The 21,820-nt window shown below is 42.9% G+C and overlaps 3 protein-coding genes across 11 annotated transcripts in view; 2 read left to right on the plus strand and 1 right to left on the minus strand.

Annotated features, from left to right (window-relative positions):
• LOC122618428 (protein furry) overlaps nucleotides 1–17,416 on the minus strand; it is a 47,720-nt gene extending 30,304 nt beyond the window's left edge. For 3 of the 8 annotated variants that reach the window (XM_043794865.1, XM_043794864.1, XM_043794860.1), the window contains exons 1-13: nucleotides 17,113–17,415; nucleotides 8,388–9,985; nucleotides 7,985–8,325; nucleotides 6,531–7,918; nucleotides 6,233–6,464; nucleotides 5,983–6,165; nucleotides 3,944–4,087; nucleotides 2,460–2,627; nucleotides 2,241–2,390; nucleotides 1,994–2,163; nucleotides 1,770–1,924; nucleotides 1,573–1,683; nucleotides 1,353–1,507 (exon numbers count right to left, since the gene is read on the minus strand). In XM_043794865.1, the coding sequence (XP_043650800.1) occupies nucleotides 1,353–1,507; nucleotides 1,573–1,683; nucleotides 1,770–1,924; nucleotides 1,994–2,163; nucleotides 2,241–2,390; nucleotides 2,460–2,627; nucleotides 3,944–4,087; nucleotides 5,983–6,165; nucleotides 6,233–6,464; nucleotides 6,531–7,918; nucleotides 7,985–8,325; nucleotides 8,388–9,985; nucleotides 17,113–17,167 (4,850 nt within the window). In that variant the 5' untranslated portion in view covers nucleotides 17,168–17,415. Of the gene's footprint in view, nucleotides 1–1,352; nucleotides 1,508–1,572; nucleotides 1,684–1,769; nucleotides 1,925–1,993; nucleotides 2,164–2,240; nucleotides 2,391–2,459; nucleotides 2,628–3,943; nucleotides 4,088–5,982; nucleotides 6,166–6,232; nucleotides 6,465–6,530; nucleotides 7,919–7,984; nucleotides 8,326–8,387; nucleotides 9,986–13,023; nucleotides 13,923–17,112 lie in introns of those variants that run through there. The other 5 variants (XM_043794867.1, XM_043794866.1, XM_043794862.1 and 2 more) reach the window with 4 other exon arrangements.
• LOC122618432 (UPF0046 protein C25E10.12) lies at nucleotides 12,884–19,441 on the plus strand. 2 transcript variants are annotated; one of them, XM_043794874.1, is made up of 2 exons: nucleotides 12,884–13,000; nucleotides 18,265–19,441. In XM_043794874.1, exon 2 carries the CDS (start codon nucleotides 18,273–18,275, stop codon nucleotides 19,173–19,175), a length of 903 nt encoding a protein of 300 aa, XP_043650809.1. In that variant the 5' UTR covers nucleotides 12,884–13,000; nucleotides 18,265–18,272; the 3' UTR covers nucleotides 19,176–19,441. The 2 variants fall into 2 exon arrangements, with proteins under 2 accessions (XP_043650809.1, XP_043650808.1); XM_043794873.1 differs by lacking the exon at nucleotides 12,884–13,000 and adding an exon at nucleotides 17,548–17,801.
• Nucleotides 19,442–19,647: 206 nt separating this feature from the next.
• LOC122618495 (tubulin alpha-4 chain) lies at nucleotides 19,648–21,753 on the plus strand. Its single transcript, XM_043794969.1, has 2 exons — nucleotides 19,648–19,805; nucleotides 20,278–21,753. Exons 1-2 carry the CDS (start codon nucleotides 19,803–19,805, stop codon nucleotides 21,661–21,663), a joined length of 1,389 nt encoding a protein of 462 aa, XP_043650904.1. The 5' UTR covers nucleotides 19,648–19,802; the 3' UTR covers nucleotides 21,664–21,753.
• Nucleotides 21,754–21,820: the final 67 nt, after the last annotated feature.

Raw genomic sequence — 21,820 nt, forward strand, 5'->3', positions numbered from 1 at the left:
CCAGATGCTGCATGTGCCTGAACCACACTAGAACAAACAGGTAGGCGAAAGGGCAGTGTGATTCGAACGAGAAGTACCCTATATCTGTACTTGTACCCATATTAAACATAGTTAGACATGAATGCGCAGAGGAATTAAATTAAAATACAAAGCAAGTCACTCAAATTAAAAGCCAAATCAAGTGGAAAACGGCTAAAACTTAAAACATGACTTCACTTCATCACATGACCCCAACCACAATCTCAACCTGCGATTACAGGGTATGTGCAACAGAGTACCATTTGAAACGCAACTGCAATAAGACGCTGTCCAGCCGACAAATATCTTTGACGCGCGTGTTCATCTGAAGTGGTCGAGTTCCTTCTGCTCTGGTTGTGTCCTTCGGTTTTCGGGGGGAACCACAAAATCACATACCCCCACCGGGATAAACCACAATCTGACGTACTCTCGTTACCATGTAAAACCGCCTCCAGTGTCGCCGGCATCGACAAATTTCGGCAAATTGCGAATGAAAAGTTTAAACTGCGGTTAGACAAGCGGTTTGGTTTGTAGAATAGGTAATTAGTTTCTATTAAAACCGAGCAAACAAATTATGTAGAAACATGTGTGCATTTCTTACAATCTTCAGACAGCATACATATTTAAGCTGTCTGCTGTTTAATATGATTCAGTAATGGCAATAACGTCAAAAACTGTATTGCTTCAAAATATGTATATTTCTTTAAAGATTATTAAAACCAAAATGATCCCTTTGATGCCTCTTATTGCGCTGCATATATTTTTTTAATTTAAGGAATATTCCTATAATTTTTTTGGATCAAAAACCTTTAAAGGAAATCGCCTGCGACACATTTGTCCGCCCACTGCAGCTGCAATAAGTGCAATGAGCCATGCATGCTATGCTTCATGTCCTCCACTGTTTATCTAGCGATGTGTACAGGAAGCGCCACAGTTCGCTGCCATAATGGCCAAGCCAAAATAATATATACGTATACATATAAAGGAACAACTGGACGAGAAAATAAAACAACAAAAAATGCTTGGCCTGAACAAATAGGCTGTCAGCCACTCATGTGTGCGCGTAAATTTAAAGAGTTGCCATTGTCGGCAGACACGTGAAATGCTACTTAAGAGTGCCAGATAAATCGGTGTTCAAGTCCTTCATCCCCCAATCCCCACCTGCATATATGGCTTGGGAGCGATTACGGCGGCAAGTGAGGTGGGCGGAGAGCACTGGGCGGAATGTACTTGGCTGTCGAACAAGTTAAAACAAATTAAAGGGCACAACGTAAGGCGATTACGCAGAAAGCGACTAGAGCCCCACGCTTAAATTGCCATTTTGCTTCACTTACTTGGCGCTAAAGATCGAGGCCAGGGCCAGGAAACAGGCATCTGCCTCACGTGGGGTCGATGTGTAGCACCGGTCTATGACCCATTCCAATAGTTGTCCGATATCCGGATTGGACTCCAGCAACAGCACCACCGTATCTCTTGCCAGCTGGTAAATCTGTGTGAAAGTACGTTCAGTGTTAATTGTGGTTCAAGTGGAAGGTCATGTGGGTGGCGCTTTACCTTTTCGTTCTTGGAGGTCAACAGCATATCCAGCCACTTGTAAATGATGCTATCATCTTGTAGATAGGATGGATTGAAGATCTGACCGCAACAGAGCAGGGCGGACATGGCCTAAAGGGTGAGAGGTAAGTCACTTAGAGCGTTACTCCTTAATGGCTTTAAAATCTTAAACATTGTTTTTTTTTCATTTAACTTGCCTGCAGGGCGCTGAACTGCAGCTTCTCCTCCTCGAGCGTATGGTCGCTCTGCATGGTGTACCCAAGTGGCTTGGAGAAGCTGCCGCACCAGGCGGCAAATAAATTGAACAGATTACGCTTCAGGACCCGGGAGAGCAGCGTGGCACAGGACTCGACTGAGAGAAATGAATAGGCAATCAGTTGTAGCAGATATATAGGAGATGTGTAGAAAATTGTGGACTTACGTGAGAAGTTCTTAATCATCTTGCGTATGAAATTGCAAAAGTGGGCCTTCACCTCGCGAATGCTGAGATTATCCTTGTCCGTCTCCGACGTTAGATAGCCCATTGCGCCCGAGATATACAGCACAAAGGTGGGATGCAGCGACATCGTGTCGCGTTCCAGCACACAGGTGCTGCAAATGGAGGATAGGAACGTCGTGGGCAATCAATATATGTTACATATTGATCATTGCGGTTCGAAATGCCTTACCTCACACCAAACGTTCCGTTCTCGGCAATCTTCTCCAGCACTCGCACCACCTGCAGACGCAGGGCATCGCGTCTCCGCCTCCTGCGCATATTCTCCTGCTTGCAGTCCACCGCCTCACGGATGTACACCACCAGCTCCTCCATCAAATCCCTGCCAGAGCACACACACACGCACTTTGTCAGTTGCATCAAGTGGGATATATGTTGCTTTGAGACTTACTTGAGCGCATCGTGGTTTATCAGACCCAAGGCATTCACGGCGGCATCTCGCACATCGACGACCTCGCATCGGAGCAGCGGCACCACCAGTTTGTAGAGCGCTTGTGGGGATGCGCTGCCCATCGCTGACTTGTCACTGCGATCGGCGTTGAGGGAGTCCGGCGATGAGCTGTAAAACAAATTTATGGCCATGGATTTTAGTGTCAAACAGCGAACACTCCGGGGCAGTAATTTCTGTTAATGTTCCTATCTGGCTGTGGGTGCTTGTGCTGCCTTGGCAAGGTCATCATTTGGCGAAAGTCCATAAAGTTTACTGCGATTTAAACTGCTAAACTGCTACGGCACTGGATCTGTAAAAAGTCGCTCACTTGACCATTTCGAATTCCAGGCCGTATTTTAAATATATACATCTCGTTCGGACCCTCTGCTTCTACGGCGTGCAACAATAAACATTATGAATTTTAAACTCGAAATCATCTTTCAATTAAAACCCCGCTTTTTTGTCGTCCTCGATTTTCCCTTTTCCTTTTGTGGGGAGGTTTGGTCAGGACGAATAATAATAAATGACAGCAAGCAAATAACAATTTCATATAATTTTTTTGCTGCTGCTGCTGAACAGCGAACACGAAGCTAAATCAAGTTTTTCCTGGTTTTTGGGCAGCGGGATTCGTGGGGTTTTGGGAATTGTGAGTAACTGACTGACATGCGCTACATGAAAAATAAACAAACTTGTCTTGACATTATTTTCAGCAAACTGCAAATAGAGGGCGTGACCAGTCTGGAGGCGGGTTGCACAGGAAAAAGATAGAAGGAGATGAGCAAGCTGGTTGCCAAATTGAACGGAAACAACTCAACAACCAGATGAATAGGAAAATATCTCCGAAAATCAGTCTTAAATAAATAGATTTGCATTCAGAGAGAAACAAATATACAATCATTTTGCTTGAAGTAAAGCAGTGCGTTTGATTATTTGGGATTTAAGTAAGATACGATTAAGTAAGAAATAAATAGCTTCTAGATTGAGCAGAAAATAATTTTAATGTTTAACAGAAAGAAGACTATTAAAGGCCATTAAATTAAACATATATTGGGAAATGAATGAAATATGCACTAGCATATAAACTCTGAGACTATTTTCATTGTGCGAAATAAAACCTTTTAAACTCAAAGATGCGTATATCTGGGATCAAAACTTTTGGAGCTAATTAAAAACATTTTAAATAACATGCCAAAGCCACACACACAAAAACACACAGACAGGCAACAAAAATAAAATAAAATCATGAATATACTCATTTTGCATACAGAAGATGCACATAGCTATTTGTACAAAAAGTTACGTAAATCGAGTTATTGTTGTGCAGGTATTGTGTTTCATTATTACACGGTATTGGTTTTGGTTGCTGGGATTAGGTTAAAGTTTTGATTGGGTTTTTAGATTTTTGGTTTTTGGTTTTTTGTTTTGGCTGTAAGTATTTGCTTTACCCAAGTCGCTTCTGGCGCGCCTCTTTGCGTCCATAGGAGAGTGGCAGCGTGAAACGCGTGACGATTCCCTCGGGCCCAAACACATTGGATGGTATATTGTCCAGGGAATCGGACAGCGAACGCGAGTCCGACTGATCTTGTAAACTATAAATTACAATCCATATATATTGATATTGATATATGTATATATAAGCAGCTGTGTTTTGGCGATGCTGAACGACTAGTCATGGACACTGGTTGGTTGGTTGGTGATGGTTCGATATTCGAGATTGATGGTGATCAATGTTTTATGTACACACTTGCACAGAGATATCATATTGGCATAATGTTGGCCAATCTGTTTGCCCAGCTCCCATGGGATGGACATGGATTTTAACGTTCACGGGGCACAGGTGCAATGTGGTGGGCATATGGGCAGGTGGCTAGGTGGGTGGATGAGTGTGGAGTAAATAGGAGCGGACTTTTTCTGAAATACCCATTTTTATTGACATTTTCCGTCGAACAACATTTACACACTGATGTGATGGAAATGCGCTGTGTGTGTGTGTTGTGGGTTGCAATATTTCGCATTTAATTCAGTTGAATCTAGTTAGGAATTCTACGTACAGTCAATGGAAACGAATTTCAATGATTTACCACAATGAAAAAATGGTTTCAGGTGCCATATAACATATATGATTCAATAAAAATTTACTTTGAAAACCCATCTAATTGCTGGAAATAATAAATTTATTATGCCAACAAATGGACCGGCACACATAACATGTACAAACATTTTTTATGAAATTTAACGAAATGCAGTAGCCAAATTTACAGGTGTTTCATCAGTTCAGCAAAAAATTGTGATACATTTAACTAACTATCCGTTTTTATCGGTTATTTCGCTACAAAATAAGAAAACTGAATTCCGCCAAATTTTATTTATAAGCAGCTTAATTTTAGTTCGATTGAACATGGAAAAAATATTTTAAGGCGACCCAGAAATGGTTGTTGATAACAATGCACAACTGCGAACGAATCAGAACGAAATTTCCTTACCAAGAATCAGTTAGCCTGTCAATTGCGTAAAAAAAAGGATTTTTTTAAATTAAAATGTCCTATTTCTCGGAAGCTCCCAGTTTCAGGAATTTTGTTGTGACCAGGTACGCATTTTGTGCATCGTTATCAACCAACTTTTTGAGATCCCAACAATGTTATCTAATAAAGGGCCCTATTGCAACAAAGTGTTATTAAGTGTTCAGCTACCGTCCCAAGTCTAACTCTTTAACCTTTGCCTCTAAAATAATAAACAAGCCACAACAAATATTGACAAGAGAGCCCTGCTGTTTGTACTTATGCAGGCTGGCACGCGAAGTTTATTTTAATTAACAAAATATAAACTTATAGGTGATTTCTAAGGAATCCAATCGAGTGCATGCGTGTAAACCAATCCAACTAAACATAGAACAAGCGGTGTGAGTAACGCGGATGGGACAATTTCTGAAAATCACAAATTAAACCGATTTGCATTCACCATTAATATGCAAATGAAGTAAGACAAAACCCATTTCAAACATCAAAATACACACTTCCGGATCTGTAGTTTTGTCAGCCACGCAAACTTAAAACACAAACCCACTCCACCCACAATGCAGTGATAATTGGGTTGAGCAAGAAAACAAAACATAAAATGAATTTTCAACTTGATTACAATTTCACACGCTCTTTTAATAACAAAGTACAGGTCAGCTGTAGTACACAGATAGTGATTATACACTACATGCAAATCGTGCCGAATGTAATTGAATGCGAAGTGTTAGTCAAACAGAAGTAATGAAGTGTCTTGTTTGTTTTGAATTTTGGGCAGCTGTTAGTGAGAGGACACAACAAATGCACAGAGAAAAATAGCACACACAAATTGTCAACCTTTGTACAGGCTTTTCAAATCAGCTTACGGCAAGATTAGATAGCTTGACATAAATCGATTTCCTTTCAATTTGGCGGTTATTTGTTCGTCTGCATGAACATGGCTTACAAATGCTATGCGTTTCGTCACTCACCTCAAACTCAAGTCAGGTGATGCACATCGAACGGCAACACTGGGAATCTGGGGCACCAGTCGCATGGCACAGGCCACCTGATTCCTCCAAAGACGCAAGTACGAATCCTTCTGGCTCTCGGTGGGCACTTTCTTGGTGGGCGCCGAACTTCGCAGCAATGAAGCTCGATTGTCGCTCACAGGGCTGTATTGCGGGAAATATTTCAATATGAATTATAATGTAGATGATGGTAAAACCTATTTAAACGTACGTGGGATCAATGACACTGTACAGCGCATTCAGACGCGTAAAGCAAATGGGCCAGGCCTGTGCCACTGCCGATGGGCACTGTTGCAGGACGTTCTGTCGTTCCAGCAATCCAAACAAACAGGTGGCCCAGGGATCAAACGGAGGCTGCGGAGAGCTGGCCGCCGTTGCCGATACATTCGGTGTTGAGCTGGACTGCGAGAGGTTGAGCGTAGATGTGGACGATTTCGAGTTATCTGGAAGAAGTATCAAAGGAATTATGTTTCTATATTCGTTTATAGTGGTATAATATGACTTCCTACCATCTGTTAATCCAGCTAGCCACACTCCGCTCGACCTTTCAGCTATCCACTGCAGATCAATGCAATTGGCATTCAGAATAGCCGTCTTCTCCGTCTGCGGCAGCTGTGGCAGGCACTTCTCAATTATGGTTGGAACACAACGATCCATGACATCGATGAGCGGGGGCTCCGTTTCTGGGATACCCAATGCTCGCATCAGATTCTTTACTTCTTTGAGGATGAGTGCGGCCAGCTTGCGCAGGTAAGGGCGATAGTTGCAGAGCAACACCAAGGCAAAGCCCTCCACAAAATGCAGGGTGGTGGCCAGCGGTATTTCATTCTTTTTGCCCACATCGCTGGCCATATTTAGCACGGTGTGTTGCGTGATACTCGACATTCCGCTTGAGGTAGTTATGCTGGAGGCAGCACTACTGGCCGTATTCAAATGCTGCTGCTTGGACAACTGACTGCTGGCGGTGTCCTTGGCTGGCGCTGATGTGACCTGAACCACTGTAGCCTGCACCACCGTTGTCGTTGTGGTGGCCGTAGTCATTTTGGCTTGTGCTGTGTTGACCACGTTGGTTGCTCCACTCGGAGCACTGGTGGTGTTATTACCGTTCACATTTGTGGCACACCGCCAGATGTTAAGGAAAGTGAACAGAATGCGCGTGCAGTTCTCCAGCAGCTGCGGATAGGTGTCGGTGACGTCGCGCACCAGAAACTGAGTGTAACCGTGCACGACATCCTGACGCCAATCCGGAAAATCTATGACCAACGTCGTAAGCGACTGGTGGGTTAGAATTCGCAACTCCTCATCCATGTGGACCGACAGTCGGGAGAGCATGTCCACCAGCTCATGAGGAGTCATTGTATCGGGTATCAATCGGGGTACGGCGGCAACACACGTTCGGAAGAGATCGATGCGAGGCTTTCTTTCACCAGACAGCATCTCGTCCGGCTCCTTGTTTTGGTTCTGAGTATTTGTCATCATCAATGGACGACCATAGTGAACATCCAAAGCTCTCAAAATATCCACAAAAACCCTGCGCACATGTGGGAAGTACGTGGACATTCCAATACTTCTTGCGGTGTCATCCGTTAGCAAAACGTACATTTTGTTGAACGTCTTTTTCACTCGAAGTGTGTTACCAGATGGCAGGACTGGGACCGTCCTGGGCATCGGTGGCTCACCAGCCTTCTGCTGCAGTGAGTCGGCGACGACCAAGAATGCTCGCAGTCCGATGCTCATGCGTTCCGGATTCAGGATCAGCTTAATGGAACGACCTACGCACAGCAGATCGTACACGATTTCGCGCATGGCAAAGTCCAGACGCTCCTGGGCGATGAACTGGATGATCTTCACAAAGATGTTCAGGGGAGTGTCACGTGGCACAACTCCTTTGGAACCCCTGTAAAACAAGTAACAAGGTGGTAGGGATAAGTAGGGATTTCAACGCTAAACAAACATTACTCACTTGGGGAACAGGGAGTTGACAATGCTCTGAAGGCGGGAGTGAGTGGCCGAGTTGGACTCACACTTGATGCGGATCATGTACACCCACAGTAGGCGAAACAGCGACTCGAGTGCCACGCGACTCATTTTGGCATCGCGATTCTTCAGATTACTCAAACACATGGCCAGGAAGTAATGCCAGTTGGTCAGGAAGAAAGTCTTTTGCGAGACGCAGAGCAAGCAGGTAACCAGCGGAAAGAGCGCCAGTCGATGCTTAGACTTAGTCGAGGCATCCAAGGTCTGCACATATAGCAGCTCCACAAAGTTCTTAACGCACGGAACATTCACCTCGTTTTTAACGGCCTGCGAAAAGGTATAAATGTATTACTTTCATGGCTAAATACGCAATTAGTATTTCTACTCACTGCCGCCACAGGCACCAGGATCTCCACGAACAGTCCGGCCAGCGCATGCTTGATATCCTTATCCTTCACCTCCAAGAAGTACTGACCGCACTCGTGCATAAACTGAAAGGACGCCTCAAACTCCTCGATGGGCACCATCTTGACCCGGAAGAACTTCATGCCCATCAGCAGACTGATGATGCTCTGGGTGGTCGTTGGTGACACCTCCTTGCCGCGCAGCTCCTTCAGCTCGCTCATGAAACGCTTGCGCACCGATGAAAATCGACTTTGAGCCAGTACACCGATAACCTCTGCATACAGATCAGCGATCATGTGGATATTGAGGGCATTTGGATTGTTCTGCAGCCCATCCTTGTACTTGAAGTGCTTGAAGGCCAGATTCTCGATGCTGCGCACCAAATCCTCGTGGCCCGGATGATACGGCAACTGTTTGAGTATCTCGATGAGAGCCAGACAGAAAATAAACTCAACAGCCGCTTCCCTTCGCTGCAGCTGAAAGTCCAGGTCCACGGTGGGCTTGTTAGTTGCCGCCTGGGAGCTGCTGCCACTCGGTGCTGGTTTCTTGAGGTCATTCTTGATCTCCATGTCGGACAGCTGGCGACGATGCCAGGCGAGCAAAGTGTGCAGCAGCGATGGCAGGCAGTGCTCGGCCACCGAGCCCAGAGCGGATAGTAACTGATCGAATTGCTGATCCTCGCCGCGCTGCAGCAGCTTCGATAGATTCTTGTCGGCACTCTCCAGCATCACCAGCTCGATCTTCTTCTCAGCTTGCGCCGTAAAGTCGCTGAAGAGATTACGCATCACGATCTCACCAGGTCGTGGAGCGGAGGTCTCCACGCTGGCCACTCTGGCGGCCAAGGCATGCATCTCGGCTTGCGTGTAACTGGGCAGGACGTTGATGATCGAACTCCTCGAATGAGCTCCCCAGGGCAGCAACGATTGCCGCTGGGGAATGATCAGAGCTGGCGGTGAGGCGTAACTCTGGCGACTGGCCGGCAAACTTTGGTATGTAACCGCCGACGATTGCTCCACATCGCCTACTGGCAATTGTTGTTGCTGCAGCTGCTGCTGTTGTTGCGGCTGTTGTTGCTGTTGCTGCTGCTGTTGCTGTTGGTATTGCAGTTGCTGTGACTCATACTCTATGCCATACGGATAGTCATCGCCGGGCAGCTGGTAGTTAATGGGCGACGTTGTCCCACTGGCCGTAGTGCTACCGCTCGGCCCACTACGAGTCGTCTTCGGCGTGGATGTGTATTCCGCCGAGTTTATCGAGTGACGCTGGCCGGGCGATCCACCACTCGGATTGCCATCCGATTGAGCTGATTCAACGTTATCGACGCTATCGCCGCCAGCCAGGTTCGCCTGATAAGCATCTTCCTGGAAAGCGTTACGCTGTGGGCTCTTTGTTGGTGTCACCACGCCCACTGCGACTGCGCCGCCGCCTCCGCCCACTCCACCCACCGCAGCGGTTCCAGTGGTTGTTAATGTTGTTGCCGCTCCAGCTGTTGCGTTGTTGTTACTGGTGTTGTTGGGACTGGCGGTGGCGGGCGAGGCAGCTGGATCGCTCAGGTGCTGCTCATTTGGGTTTTGATTTGTGCCTGGTTAAAAAAAGAACGAAACACATTATCATTATCGGTTTTATAATTAAACGGATTACACTTATCAGTTATTTATAGGTATGGAATTACACGTGTTAAAAGCTGGATAAGTCCCAAAAATGATTCACTCTTTGTGCAAAAATCATAAAATAAGCACGCTTATGGAAAACAAAACTGTTTTGTTTATTATTTATTTATACTAATAATTTATACATTTTATACTTTAAATTTACTCGAAAGCATAAAATTGTCTGGTTTTATAGATAGTAAAGTAGAAATATATGTGTTGAATCAGCTAAAATGTGACATTTATTAATTGTTTTGGCATTCTAAAACTTGCGTATAAGCGATATATGCTGTATGAATCTTTGTCTGTTTTTTTAGTTTTACCCAACCTTGGTTCTAGGACACGCCTATAAAGCGAAATCTGTAAATAGAAATTATCATCAGCAACCATCAACAATTTAATCATCATCAAGTGTGGGGGTGTGGCAAGAACACGCCCCGAAAAACTCAAATTGGGAAGAGGAAACCAAACGAGCTCCCTTTATGGGCCCCATTCTGGACTTGGGGACTGTATCGTGTCGGCTTATCATTCAATATTTCGGGTTTATATCTAAATTGCCGGGATAGACTGTAAACTTAATATTGCCACATGGTCTAATGAATGGAATGCCTTGCGACCATCTGTCAAAATGAAACACACAATGAATATGCAAAATAATACTTTCAATTGATCATTTTTTCCTTCTGGCAACACATATCTTTTTACTGACACGATGATAAGAGCAGAAACCGAATTCTAACTAAGCAAATTGACGGGAATGTGTAATATGGCTTTCCCAGAATATTATCGCTTCAATTGTAGGCACTACGAAACCGAAATTAATTTGAATTGCAAATATGTACTGAGGTTAAATTTATATTTATCACTATTTGAAAGGAAAGCCACACTAAAAGTGTTAAAATGATTCAGACCATCATTCTACGTAAGCATAATTATCAGTTAAATGAAAGCCCAATGTTAAATTCTATTAAACATTGAAATATGTAGATGGAAAATTGTGCTACCTGCCCTCTCAAAAGTGAAATCACCTCGTTCTATTATTCAGATCTACTATCGTGACTTATTTCTGGCCAGGATTCCCTTAAAATCGAATTCAATCAATAGACCGGAACACGATTGCCAGTGTCCTTTATGACCAAGTCAAGTATAACACTATTGGATGGGACCGGTGAATAATATATGTCGCTAGCAAACGTTATCCAAACGATGTGCCGTGTGGCATGCACCACAATCAGCTGTTTTGAGCTCCGGCCGAAGGTCTGGGAAAGTTCAGGGTAAAGGTTTTCGTCGCCGCTTTCCGTGAATAATTGATAAAGTTGAAGTACAAGGCAATTTGGAAGGCTCACAGGGCGACAGACAGCAAAGGTTGATCCCGAACCTTGTAGCGAAAAGCCGTGAAATCTCTTTCAAAGAAAATTGCCCAAAGACAACTCTGTCTAATCAAAGCGAAAAATGTTTGACATTTCACTGAACACATGTATGCGAAGAAAATCGAAAACATCACAAGGAAATCTCAAATAAAGAATGCGAAAACATATGTACACAGGCAGTTATACATACACGTCCATATTATTAATACCATATTAACACGCTCACCCAAATCGTCTTCCCAAACGAATCGTACGTCTTCTAAAAGCTCTCTGGATGTGTCATATGAGAACAGCAACAACACGCGAATAACACGATTCCATGCCACTTATAAGATGTTCGACGAACCCGAACAAATATCTCTGCCAGACGATTAATCCATCGCACTGGGCCAAACTCAAATCCAAAGAATACGTAAAATCATTCAGAAACTGCAGCACAGGCAAGAAAGTAAGGCAAGTATGTAATACATGGAGGTTCGACTGCCACATACTCATTAGTCACTGTTTTATGGAATTTAAATGACAGAAAATACAGAATCATCTTCCTGTTTGGATGTTTAATACAATAGGAACTGAACAAATATCTATGGATTGTATTTAATTTGGTTAAACTAATTTTCATTTCAACATAATCATCATTCTCTGCCATGCAGTTCTTTCACAGAATTCACTGAAACATTCAGCTTATTTGTTGCTTTATTTCCTTTATTCTATTAACGAATTCAATTTCGTTGGAAAAATATTTATAGTTTAGGCGCTTTTTTATTACTCTGATGAGCACCAATAGATTTTCGCTCGGTGTTTTCACCTCTGAAAACTGCTCTGGTTATTTATGAGAGAAGTAAAAAAAACATTAAAAAAAATAATAAAAATGCTGACAAACCCAATCAATTGGTTCGACGCTAATCCAGTGATTTATGTTTAATCGATAGGTAATCAAGCATTTCTTTAAACTCATGCTGAATGATAACAATAAAAATGGCAGAATAATAATAAACAAATATCTTTGGCAAACGTGCTAATGAATAAGGAGGAGAGAAGTGTGGGATGATAATTCATAATATTGGCGTTGTAGAGAAATATTTAGAGAATTTGGCGGAAAGTCAAGATATATGTATTTAAATATATCGGTTCGTTTGTTGTTTATACAAGAAATGTATTTGCTAGATGCCACCGATTGCTATCTTTACAATTGAAATCATACATCAACTTGTTATTGATTTTCAAACATTTATCTTATCTTAGCCAATAATCCATCAACTTTTGCCCTTGAACCCTTTGCAGTTTATTTTCTTGGCTTTTTTTTATAATTCGATTATCTGTGCAGCAAGTGATAGCGTAAACAATGAAAATTATACGAATTTCGTAATGACACCGATAAGATAACTTCATATGGCAAAACCATGTAAACGTATGCGGTTCTTGAATCTTTCCACATAAACTTGAACTCAAAACCTTCGAATTGTTTATCACAATTTATTTTTATCGTCTGTAAACCAAATATTTCCTGGATATACATAAGTTGTGTCACCCCGTTTTTATGTGCTTATCGCTTTTTCGGTGTCCACATATTAGCAAGTAAGTACGTACGCAAAACCAACCTTTTAGTTTTTTTGGAGTCCATTGAAAATTCCATAACATGAAAGTGGAGCATAAATTTGTCAGGGAATCGCAGCTGGGAAAATGATACTCGGGCAGATTTACAATTGTTCTGCCCGGCTAAAAAACAAAGGCGATAGCCAGTGTATTTAACACTAATTAACGCGAACAAGTATTGCAATTAGAGGCACGTGATTTTTGCCCCTCCACACAGTTTACAAATAATAATTATGTATTAATTGTAGCTGCAAGTGTTGTGTTGTACTGTGTCCAGATTGTTTTAGATTCGATTATAAACGGTGCTGCTGATAAGGTGATTACAACTATGTCACTGGGTCACGATTTATGTTTATTGCACTATAAAAATTGCTAAGGAATTAACGATTAGCAAAGAACACACTCATTTCCCTCAATAGAAGAAGCATATTTTTTGTTTTGTTTATTAACTTTTATGGCCGCCTTAGAGCTTTCTACGATTTTTATGCTAATTAGCCAGAAATAATGAGCTCAGCGTTTTGCAACTTGTACACCACACCGTTCTACACTTTATTAGTTTATTTATTGACCGATGTCAAATTACGTTGGCCATCCGAATGTAATTATTTGTGTGCGCCGATAAATAGAACCGATTTCGATATGGTGGCACATATAGACGTATATTATATATAGTGGTATATATAGACGTCTAGCTCGCGGTAAATCCAAAATAAAAATTTCGAACGGACCGCAAAGTGCAAAATGCGAGGCAAACGACGGCGACGACGACGAATTTCGACTGCGGCGAAAACGAACCGAAAAAAACGGACGGGCTATACGAAAAAACAAAAACAATAATAAAGAGCGAGCGCGACGTCAATGGCAGCAGAATTCAACTACAACAACAGCAGGGAACTCAGAAAATAATACTGTACAAAAATCAACAAAAAGTGAGCAACTCGCGCACGCTCGCAAATTGGAAGCTCGAAATCAAAACAAACGATTATTGTCTATTTAAAATTATGATTAACAATTGCGAGAGAGAGGGAGAGAAAGAAGAGAGTGTGCGAGCGAACGGAACAGCTGTTTTCCTGTTTGCGGCGAAATCAAAAATCAGCTGAGTTGTTTTCAGAACAACAACACGCATACGCCGCGTTGTACCAAATGGGAGATGATGAACACCATTTGTTTGTTTACTTATTTGTGTTCTCTTCGTTTGCGGATTCTAACTGATTAGCACCGCTAGTGGGTAGATAGATATATACACATATATATACAAATATATCTGTCGCATTAGCTTCAATTTACTGGGGGGAACCTGGGCCGCGCCTTCCCGCAGAGAAGTGCTAAGTGGAAAACTTTCCGCAGTCGGCGGCGTGGAAATCCCGCAGAGAGCCAAGGCTGGAGCTCAGCTCCAACTACAACACTTCACAGGACGTCCTTAACCCGAATTCAGTGGGGGAAACCGCGGTAATTCAATGCATGGCAAGAGTGCCCACCACTGGCCAGAAGGGATTAGATATTGGGATTCAAATAGACAGGGTAACTTCTTTAAAAAGATTTATCAATAACAAACGGTGGAAACACAATCGTTTTATACTTTACAATTTTCCGTATGTTTTGATATGTTTTAAATAGTATTTACTCTATTGCGCTGCAATTTTAAGACTTGATTCTAAAAAGATCAACAAATATAAAGGGGAGCCTTATCTTACAAAAATCCAATAAGTTTTATTGGTTATTCACTAAGAACTTAAAATATTTATCAAACCCAAAAAATTGACTGGAAAAAGTCCCAGTTTCTGAAGTTAGACTCTGTATAAATCTCCTTGCTAATTTTCCTTTATGGAAATGACCAGCTGCCCTGGCGAATTTCGGAACAAACTTTGTGTAAATTGATTTCTCCAACTCGAAAAAGTAAATAAACGAACATAACAATAAAAAAACAATGCCGAGGGAAGCATTTTGTAACGACAAACAGTTAAATTGATTATGAACGCGCCCAGATTGTTTGCCATATGTACGAATAATTAGCACTTTGGCACAAGCGCGGCCACTTTCCATTTGTACAATATTGGTTTGCTGAATTAGTTAACTGCTTTTATTGCAATTGGCGAATTACATCACGCCCACCGCATAACTAGGAGTTGCTACTACCAAATGATGGACTGGCACGCGATTCGCGAAGGCAAACACGCGACCGGAACGCACTTTACACCAAATAGCGCCAAAAAGAATTGGGAACGCACTTGATTTTTTTTTGTTGGCCCCAAGTGGGCTATATGAATCTATTTCGTCTCTCCGATTTTGAATAGGACTAGTGGATTTTCCCTCTGGTATTGGTACTTTGTGGCTCGGCGGCGGGCAAACAAATGAGAACCAAAACGTGAACGAGAATGGGAATGAAAATGAAAATGGGCTGATGTACGAGCGTTTGGAGCCCGAACTTATGCAATTTCGCACAGGTGATGGTAACGACGACTCGACATTTGACTTTGGATGGCTGGCGGAATTTTCTAATTTTGCCACACTGCGCTACAAAATCCGTTGGATAACTGCCAGGTGGTGGTGGTGATGGCGGTGATGGTGGTAGCGATGGTGGTGGTGCTGCTGCTGAAAGAGCAGCAAAACCAAATAGAAATAAAATCCCAACCCACCCATTGACGCCAGACGTTTGTTTTGCTTTTCTTCCTCTTTCAGTGCTGAATGTCATTATCAAGGTTTATTTGGCACTCTGCTTTTCCCGCCTTTTTTTTTTTTTTGTTGTTGTTGCGATTGTGAATGAAAAGCTTCGAAATGAGTGGGTGGGTTCGTATGGGGGGCGTGTGTTTTATTCGCGGGCAAACATTGAGATAGGGCCACATCGGAACGCGTACCGGCTTAAATCGGCTGTAAATCAATCTCGGAATATAATGAAAAATTGCTGTGCGCCATAAAAAAGAATGGAAAAGAGAAAACTTTGAGTCAATAAATTAAAGAAGACAAAGGAAGCGATGTAAACTGCACTATGTCAACGGTGGCTGCACACTCATTTCTTTGGGACAAATGCGGCATTATTTATTGGACAGCTTGTGTTCATTATTTTTGGTATGTAAATGAGCATAAACTAGTTGTACAATCATTTCAATTAAATTTTTAATATTTAATCACATTCGTTTTTTATTGATTATTGGATTGATTTTGACTACTTTATTCATTTATGTCCCACATCTTTTAAGTTCGAAGAAGTTTTGAAGTAGCACTTTTTTAAGCGCTCCCCATAGAACGAATGGTTCCCTAGCGACAAAGTCCCAAAGCAAGCATTTAAGTTCTTTGATTTAAGCAAAAATCTAACAAATTACATATGTATGTATGTACATATAGAGATTTGTATGCCATTGTTGCAAAATTGGCGATACCCAAGTGTAAACAAAGGAGCCCAAATTAGAAAGAAAATCTTACTTTGATCTATAAATCGGGAGAAGAGGTAAATATTTTTATAGACGCCCAAACACACCGGCGACTCTCTGGGAAGATATTGTACATACATATAAACACTTAGGGGCTCTTAGGATAGGAGTTTTTCAAAGTAAACAAACGGTTTCCTGTGCCGAAGAGCTAAGAACGTGTTCCACTGTAGTACAGTGAATCAAAAGCATAAATTGTTCAATTTGATTAGGTGTGCAAGTGCGAGCAAGAGGAAGAGAGTGGGTGAGAGAGAGAGATGGCGAGTGTGTGGGGATGGCCGGCAATCAAAGTGAATCATCACTTAACAAATGAGGAAGACAAAGCAAACAAACAAATGGATAACGGATAAACAGATGCAAAGGAGGTGAAATGTGTGAAGGTGTGTGTGTGGGAGGGGAGAGAGAACAAAAGAGGCGAGGCAGTGAGTGAAATGCAGTGAGATAACACACACACAGACGACATCGCACACGAACAAACAGTAAGTGGGCGTATGCAATTAGCAACAAAAGCATAAAACTAAGAACAAGTGCAGTTTATCGCAAGTGATTCGCCGCCATGTAAAAGGGAAAAACGAGAAAACCACGCAGAAGGCTGTTTACATCCCAAAAATAGCCTCTTATGCAGCTAAAATGTAATAAAAAAAAAACAGCCCAGTGCGAAAAACTCACCTGCAGCACCTGCGTCCAAGGCAAACAAATCCTCCTGCAGCTCCAATTGATCCATTGTAATCGAATACACAAACTAATTAATAATTTATGGCTAAAAACAATACGCGTCTGCAAAAGTTGCAGCTGCGGCCATTTTTTGCTTGCCCAGCGTGGAATTTCACCTGGTAATCACTTTTCACGTCTTTAAACACTCAAAGAACACTGCTATTAGTCTTCGGCACAATTGCACACGAAAAAAACACAATTTCCAATTTGATTTAGGCAATTTTGAGAACGTTTTTATTGCAAATGTTGGACGAAAATTTACGCGTAGCGAAGAAGCAGAAAATTATAAAGCAGCTGATTTTTGTTTTGACCAGGGCTATGCTACAAAGTTGCCAATCGATAGCCGATTGTACGATACGTTTCATTACGTTGCGCTATCGGCGCTCAGCTGTTTGCCCCGGCAATGACGTCACGCGTGAACAGTCAATTTCTTGTATTTTGATTGGTATTATCAAATTTGTATCGCATTTATCTACAAATACTTGTCTAAACATAAATAAACGCGTGCTAATCAGGGCTCGACCATGTCGTCGGCGATTGCGACAAGTGGTTAAAGGCCTAACACAATGGCAAAACAATCAGCGGCCAACGAGGCGCTAAGAAGCTAAACAGGAAGAATCGTTACGAAAAATAATTTAATAATAGTAAGTACAAAAAATGAAAAGTATTAATTCTGACAAATGAACCTTTTAACTGGACTAGGTATGACTTCTTTAAAGATATAGTTACCTGTACTTCTACAACTGGGACGTAGCCCAATTATATTGGCATAATTCTTTTTAGGTGACTGTCCTTTTTACACAAATGTATCTACATTGAATCTTATCAAAAGCATAGAATATATGAATCACAGCTAAAAGCCATAATTCCCCAGTACATTAATATTAAAGAACTGTCTTAGTAAGATAACATTCATAGCCACGTCTAATGCATGGCTCTTACTATCTTGAATAAAAGATTTAATTTCTCTGTCTGAACACCTTGCTAAATTAGAACTACGTTTATAGAACTACTTATATTAGCACAAACGTAACTCTAAATGGTTCCATTCAGATTGCTGTTCTCCATAAGAAATTACATAGTAATCCTCAGCCGCTCCAATTGCAGATATCAGAATGGAAGTGCCAGTGCATCCACTGAGCCAGGACCCCACGTCCGCTTGGAAGGAGATCAGCAAAACGCAGCGGGTGATCAAGGTGACGATGAAACCACCCACCACCACAGTGGCTCCCAACAAGGCGCGAGTGGTTTGCATGTCCGACACGCACTCCTTGACGCCCTACATCAAGTTTGACATACCAGATGGCGATATATTCATTCATGCTGGAGATTTCACGAAGTGCGGCCAGCTGGAGGAGGTAGAGGAGTTCAACACTTGGATTGGAGCACTGCCCCATCGACACAAGATCGTGATTGCTGGCAATCATGAGCTCAGCTTCGACAGAACCTTCACTCATCCTTTCCAGAAGAGCAAAGCGCATGCTTCGAGCAGCAAGCACACTGGCATGTCCATCCTCGATGATCTGCCGACTTTGGGCAATGCCAAGGAGAATTTGGAGAGCGCTGTGCAAACGCAGAATGTCCGAGATGTGCTGACCAACTGTCGGTATTTGGAGGATGAACTGCTCGAGATTTGGGGCATTCAAATTTATGGATCACCATGGCAGCCAGAATTCTGCCGCTGGGCCTTTAATGTCCCGCGTGGGACTGCATGTTTGGACAAGTGGAATCAAATCCCGGAAGGCATCGATATTCTGGTCACCCACACGCCGCCCGTGGGTCATGGAGATCTCTGCTGTTCCGGCGTAAGAGCAGGTTGTGTGGAGCTACTCAGCACAGTTCAGCAACGAGTGCGCCCGAAATACCACGTGTTTGGACATGTGCACGAGGGCTACGGCATCACCAGCGATGGCAGGATCATCTTTGTGAATGCCTCGACCTGTGACATCAATTACCTACCCAACAATGCCCCCATCGTTTTCGATGTGACGCTGCCCCCCGGTTTTCGCAAGGACTAGTATACCTTAATGGATATTTATTGTGTCAGGTTTAATGAATTTATTTTCGTCCCACTTTAAATTTAAGTTGAAATATTTTATCTATAATGATTTTGGTGCACAAATGTAGGTGCCTGGAGAGGTTGAATTTAATTCGCACGAAATAATCACTCTTTAGAGAAACAAATGAATGCTTAAGATGCCATAAAATATTTATTCAAGTAGAGTGCATTTGTCAATATATAAATTTGTAAAAATAAATCACTTCTGAGGACACCTAAACTGTACCTTGAATACTTTCATTATGATGGCAGTTAAGGTTAATAACAAGCATGTTATGCGTTAAGGTAAATCAAACCGTGAAATACATATATAGATACATATAAATATTTTACAATTGGTATCGATAAGCCGCCATAAATGGATTGGAAGAACCTTGGAATGATAATTGGGGTGCAGCCCTGTCTCCCAATTTGACATTCCTCTTTGGCGCCCTGTAACGGCGTTCTTCCAGTGACTCCCCAACCAACGAACCAACTAACCTGAGGCTGCACTTTTCGCGTGGCGACCAAAAAATTATAGAAAAAGGTCCCGCAGTAGATTTTAATTTGTATACTCCAATTTTAGTCCAGCAAAAAAACTAACAAAATGGTGAGAAAAAACTATAAAGTCTAAGAAGTTTGAAAAACGGGAAGTGATATTTAAAATCAGAAAAGATGTGAGAAAAGTGGGAAGGGAAAATAAAAAAAAATTTCTTGGAATAGCCACATATCTCAGATTATTATCTTATTTTTAGAAAGGTCTTACCTTTTACATACCCACAAATCGTGAAAAACTAAAACGATCTTCGAATTTTTAAAAAGAAAGTTACTTACACGGATCATATAAGACAATCAAGTTTTTTAAGGAATCTTGAAGTTACATTTTTTGTTGTAGATTAATTAGATTAATTAAATGTCCCAATGATAAATGAATATTCTTTTTTCTTAATACTGATATAATTCTGATATTAGTTTTAGTGAGTAATTAAACTAACTAAAATACAATGGGGGAACCTAACCTAACCTTAAACAATGGCGACTTCCCTTGCCCAGCTCACCACTTTCATTATTTCCCCCACCAGCGCGAAGTAATCTCCATCCAGGTTGGCCAGTGCGGCATCCAGATCGGCAACGCCTGCTGGGAGCTGTACCTCCTGGAGCACGGCATCAACCTGGACGGCAGCCTGAAGACGAAGGAGGAGCTGACGGCTAGCGGGAGCAGTGCCAGTGTGGGTCACGACACCTCGGCCAACGATGCTAGAACCTTCTTCACGGAGACCGGCAACGGGAAGCAAGTGCCCCGCTCGATTTTCGTCGATCTGGAACCGACGGTCATCGATGATGTGAGGAACGGCTGCATGAGGGACCTCTACCATCCGGAGCAACTGATTTCGGGAAAGGAAGATGCGGCCAATAACTATGCCCGTGGTCGTTACTCCATTGGCAAGGAGGTGATCGATAGGGTTACCTCACGGCTGCAGAAGATCGCAGAGCAGTGCGACAGCTTGCAGGGATTCCTCATCTTCCACTCGCTGGGCGGAGGAACTGGTTCGGGATTCACCTCCCTGTTGGTGGAGCGCTTGTCCACCGATTACAACAAGAAGTGCAAGCTGGACTTCGCCGTCTATCCATCGCCCAAGGTCTCCACCGCCGTGGTGGAGCCGTACAATGCCCTGCTGACCACGCACTCCACCATGGACCACTCGGACTGTGTGTTCATGGTTGACAACGAGGCCATCTACGATATATGTAACAATAGTTTGGGTGTGGACAGGCCCGCCTATAGGAATCTGAATCGTTTGATCGCCCAAATCGTGAGCTCCACAACAGCCTCTCTGCGTTTCAGTGGCTCCATGAATGTGGACCTGAATGAGTTCCAGACGAATCTGGTGCCGTTCCCCAGGATCCACTTTCCCCTGGTGGCCTATGCCCCACTGATGTCCGCCGAGAGGTCGGCCCACGAACAGCATGCCATTACCACATTGACCAATGCCTGTTTCGAGTCCTCCAATATGATGGTCAAGTGTGATCCTCGGTCGGGTAAATTCATGGCCTGCTGCATGCTATATCGGGGTGATGTGGTGCCCAAGGATGTGAATGCCGCTGTCTCGGCCATCAAGTCCAAGCGACACATCCAATTCGTGGACTGGTGTCCCACTGGTTTCAAGATAGGCATCAACTACGAGAAGCCCGCCTTTGTGCCCGACGGTGATTTGGCCAAGACCTCGAGGGCCTGCTGCATGCTGTCCAACACCACCGCCATCAGTGTGGCCTTCTCGAATCTCTCCTACAAGTTCGATCTGATGTTCAAGAAGCGCGCCTTCGTCCATTGGTACGTGGGCGAGGGCATGGAGGAGGGCGAGTTCACGGAGGCGCGGGAGAATATCGCCGTCCTGGAACGAGACTTCGAGGAGGTCGGTCTGGACAACGCCGAGGAGGGCGGCGACGAGGACTTCGATGAGTTCTAGGCTCACATCCCAGCAATCCCAGCCAGACTCCCGGCCCAGTCACTTCAATATCCAATAAATATATGTAAATAAACTAGCCAAGAGTTTGAATCACCATGACTTTTTTTGGGTGAGGGATGAGGAGAAAGTTTATAGAAAGTTTTAAGAAAAGAATTCT

The sequence above is a fragment of the Drosophila teissieri genome, chromosome 3L, assembly GCF_016746235.2.
Source record: "Drosophila teissieri strain GT53w chromosome 3L, Prin_Dtei_1.1, whole genome shotgun sequence".
Classification (NCBI taxonomy): domain Eukaryota; kingdom Metazoa; phylum Arthropoda; class Insecta; order Diptera; family Drosophilidae; genus Drosophila; species Drosophila teissieri.

Bases quoted from the DNA above. Each gene is read 5' to 3' on its own strand.
- LOC122618432 (XM_043794874.1), top strand. From the start codon at position 18,273: ATGGAAGTGCCAGTGCATCCACTGAGCCAGGACCCCACGTCCGCTTGG.